Genomic DNA, 3,731 nt, shown 5'->3' on the forward strand with positions numbered 1-3,731 from the left:
ACTTATTCATGCTAATGTTATGAAGAGTTTTCCCTTAGGGAACAAAAATCTTCTTTGGGGGGAGACCTCTTTTTAGACTGTTTCTGGTGATCAGTGACATTTCAGCCGTATTCAAAGGGAAGTGGCTAACTGTAAGGAGTCTATGGGAGTTCTGGGGTGTTAGCCCACTCTTCTCACCAGGAGGGAGAGAGCGGGTCCCTTAATCTGTTTCACAGACACTTATAGTGCTGATGGCAGAGCTGGGATGGTCTGTCCTGACTGCATTCATGGAAGTGGGCTGACAGCTAGAGTATCCAGATGCAAACAGATGCCTCTGATGGGAGATTTCTGCACAGGCTGCAAAGGAATTGACTTCTGTGGCTCAGGAACATGGAAAAAAAGTAGACAGCACCAGACAAAAAGAGACCTTGGCTTGGTCCTGCAGAAAATAACAGCTCCATGAATAAAATGTACACGTACACTCTATTAATAGACTCTGACTCCATCTTCATGATTATGTTAAAGAAAATTCTCTGCCAGTCTTTTGCATTTTTGCACATCTTAAGAGCTGAGGCTCTGATGGCCTTGCTCCAAACTATCTTATCAGGACGTTGTATAACAAAGGGACTTAGAAGCTTTGGGACACAGAACAGCATACTTAGTGTCCCTTATAAAAGAGTCAGGCTCCCTAACTAGGGTTCCTCTTCTGTAATGCAGCCCACTGCTTGTGCAGGTGTCACATGACCTCTTTGTGTTGCCCTGTGGGCATCTGGGCTTAGGGGAAGCCAACGCTGACATTCTGGCTGTTGCTCTTCTGGGAGTACTAAACTGTTCTTTGTCTCTAATCCAGGAGTCTCGTGTCTCCCGCGAGCATCCATGAAACTTGTTAGCTTGCAAGTAGACCAGCATCTTAGGCCCTTTATAGTGCTTAACGCTAGGTTTCAACATGTCTAATATTTAATATGAGTCATTTTCAGTTTTAATGTACCTTAAAATTTTGCCTTTGTGGTTCCATTCCTTCTAAAATGAGATTTAGGAAACAGAGAATGATCTGCAGTCAGTAGAAAGGAAAGCTATTTCTGAAAGAGATGTGGAAAGCCAAATAATAGTCAAAGTGTGTTCTAAATCATTCACAGTATAGAAAATTAGAAATACTTGCCTATATTGTCTTTGACCAAAAAAAAAAAAAAAAAAACAAAAATCACCAATGAATGAAAAAAGTAATGTTTTTCTAAAGAGTCAGCCATAACATTTCAGAGTAGGAAAAGAACTTAAAGAGCTTGATTCACTGATTCTCTCCATTAAAAAGAGAAATAAAGACTAACTCTCATTTTCTTCATTTGCATTCTCCATAATGGCTTTTTACAAATGCCTTCAATTTTCCTTAGAAACGTAGAACAAATTTGATGTACAAAGGTATTCATCACGTTTTACTTATGATAGATAAACATGATAAATGGGTGAAAACACCCTCCCGTTAGAGACTGGTTGAGATATGGGTAAATTCTTATGAGGCGATATCAGGAAAACATTAATAATTATGTTTTTCAAGATTATTTCATAACAGGGTAAACTTTTTATGGCATATTGTTTTTTTTTTTAATTGGAGGATAATTGCTTTACAGTGTTGGGTTGGTGTCTGCTGTACAACCACTTGAGTCAGCTGTCAGTATACATATATCTCCCCATCTTGAGGCTCCCCCTCACTGAGCCCTCCCCTCTAGGTCCTCACAGAGCTCTGAGCTGAGCTCCCTGTGCTATACAGCTCCTTCCCACAAGCTATCTATTTTACACGTGGTAGTGTAAAATATGTTGTGTAAATATATTTGTTGTGTAAATATGTTGTGTAAAAAAATATGTTGTGTAAATAAAAAATAGTGTAAAAAATGTTGTTAAGTGAGACAGTAAGACATACAAATTGTGTTATCCCGGTCATGTAACGCATCATTATAACACACACTCATGCATGCAAAAAAAAATAACTGGAAGAAAATTACTTTCAAATATTAAAACTCTCAAAATTACTTTCAAATAGTTAAAACTGGATTAGGGGAATATGGATGATATTTTTTCTTTGTTGTCTTCTATGTCGTCAAAAACCCATTATAGTCTAATCAGATGTTTTTTAAAATTTCCCTTAGAGAGTAAAATCAAACTCTTTTTTTTTTAAAGAGGATTTTATTGATGGCATTTTTATTGTCTTCATAATAAAACAAAATATGAAGCTCAAAACTGGATCACTTGGCCTTTCTCTTCTTATCACCTCCCAGCTCAAAATGCTTGTATCTCTTAATAGCCAGCATTCTCTTCGATCTACAGTTGGGCTCAACACATTCAAGCCTCAGTACAATCTTCTTTGTAGTTTTAGCCTTTTTCCAGAAAATCGGCTTAGTCTGCCCACCATAGCCACTCTGTTTCCTGTCATAACGCCGCTTTCCCTGAGCATACACAGAATCCTTGCCCTTCTTGTACTGTGTCACATTGTGGGGCTGGCGCTTCCCACACTTCTTACAGAAAGTCTGGCGGGTTTTTGGAACGTTCACCATGTTTGCGAGAGCGATACCAGCACAGAAAGCTAAAATCAAACTCTTATTCCTAGATAACTCACTTACACTGAAGTTCAGCCTTTGTCTCATCCACCACCGAGCTCGTTTTAGCCTCTCTCCTGTCCATCTGTAACTCTCCTCACAGCGCCGAGTGCACTGTCCAGTGAAGTTCTGAGGGATGCGGTCTAGTGGGGTTAACACCAACTACCTGATTCCTTGGCCTCCCACTTCACCTTGTCCCTCTCACCCAATTCAACAGACCCCATCTTCATATCAAGTCACATGTACGGAAAATCCCTAGAATTTCTACCCCCAGGAACTCCAGCCTGGACCCTGGCATTGCCAGATTTTTCTAAGCTTGCTGCCTAATGGTGCAAATCAGTGTAAACTGGGATTCTCCAGGCAAGAACACTGGAGTCGGTTGCCATTTCCTTCTCCAATGCAGGAAAGTGAAAAGTGAAAGTGAAGTCGCTCAGTCGTGTCCGACTCTTAGTGACCCCATGGACTGCAGCCCACCAGGCTCCTCCACCCACGGGATTTTCCAGGCAAGAGTACTGGAGTGGGTGCCATCGCCTTCTCTGAGTCTAGCTCTTGAAAAGCACTATTCAAGAGCAATATAACACAAGCCCCTAATTAAAAATTTTCTCTTAGCCACATTAAAAATTTTAAAAGAAACATATGAAATTAATTTTAAGAATATATTTTATTTAACCCAACATGTCTAAATCATTGCCCTTTCAACATGTCATAAATTTAAAATTTATTTATTGAGACATTTTACATATACTTTTCCGTACTAAAATCTCTGTGATCCAACGTGCTTTTTATCTTTCAGCACATCTCAGTTCACACCAGCCACCTCTCAAGTGCCCAGCCTCTCCGCAGCCATGCGGAGCTTGTGCTTTTAGTATCAGACAGCAGAGGTCTGGAGAGATCTTTCCCTGTACAACTTCTGTCCCATGTCCCTTAGCCTGGAGCTTCCAAAAGTGTAAATGCCTGGTGGTGGCTTTGGGACGGACTCCTCTAGGACAGCTGTCTACCTTTCACCAGGGGCTGTAGAGGAACTTCCCTGGCACAGACTGTGACACACGTCCCGAGGGGGATCGGGGCATTTTGTGGTTCTGCCAGCCCACCAGGCTCCCCCGTCCCTGGGATGCTCCAGGCAAGAACACTGGAGTGGGTTGCCACTGCCTTCTCCAATGCATG

The 3,731-nt window shown here is 41.3% G+C and overlaps 1 protein-coding gene across 1 annotated transcript; it reads right to left on the reverse strand.

Moving 5' to 3' along the window:
• Window positions 1-2,171: 2,171 nt before the first annotated feature.
• Window positions 2,172-2,530, reverse strand: LOC102273181 (large ribosomal subunit protein eL42). The gene has a single exon (XM_005887126.3). It carries the CDS (start codon window positions 2,523-2,525, stop codon window positions 2,217-2,219), a length of 309 nt encoding a protein of 102 aa, XP_005887188.1. The 5' UTR covers window positions 2,526-2,530; the 3' UTR covers window positions 2,172-2,216.
• Window positions 2,531-3,731: the final 1,201 nt, after the last annotated feature.

This window comes from Bos mutus, chromosome 4 (genome assembly GCF_027580195.1).
Source record: "Bos mutus isolate GX-2022 chromosome 4, NWIPB_WYAK_1.1, whole genome shotgun sequence".
Taxonomy (NCBI): domain Eukaryota; kingdom Metazoa; phylum Chordata; class Mammalia; order Artiodactyla; family Bovidae; genus Bos; species Bos mutus.

Coding starts and splice junctions, on each gene's coding strand:
- LOC102273181 (XM_005887126.3), bottom strand. CDS start 2,525: ATGGTGAACGTTCCAAAAACCCGCCAGACTTTCTGTAAGAAGTGTGGG.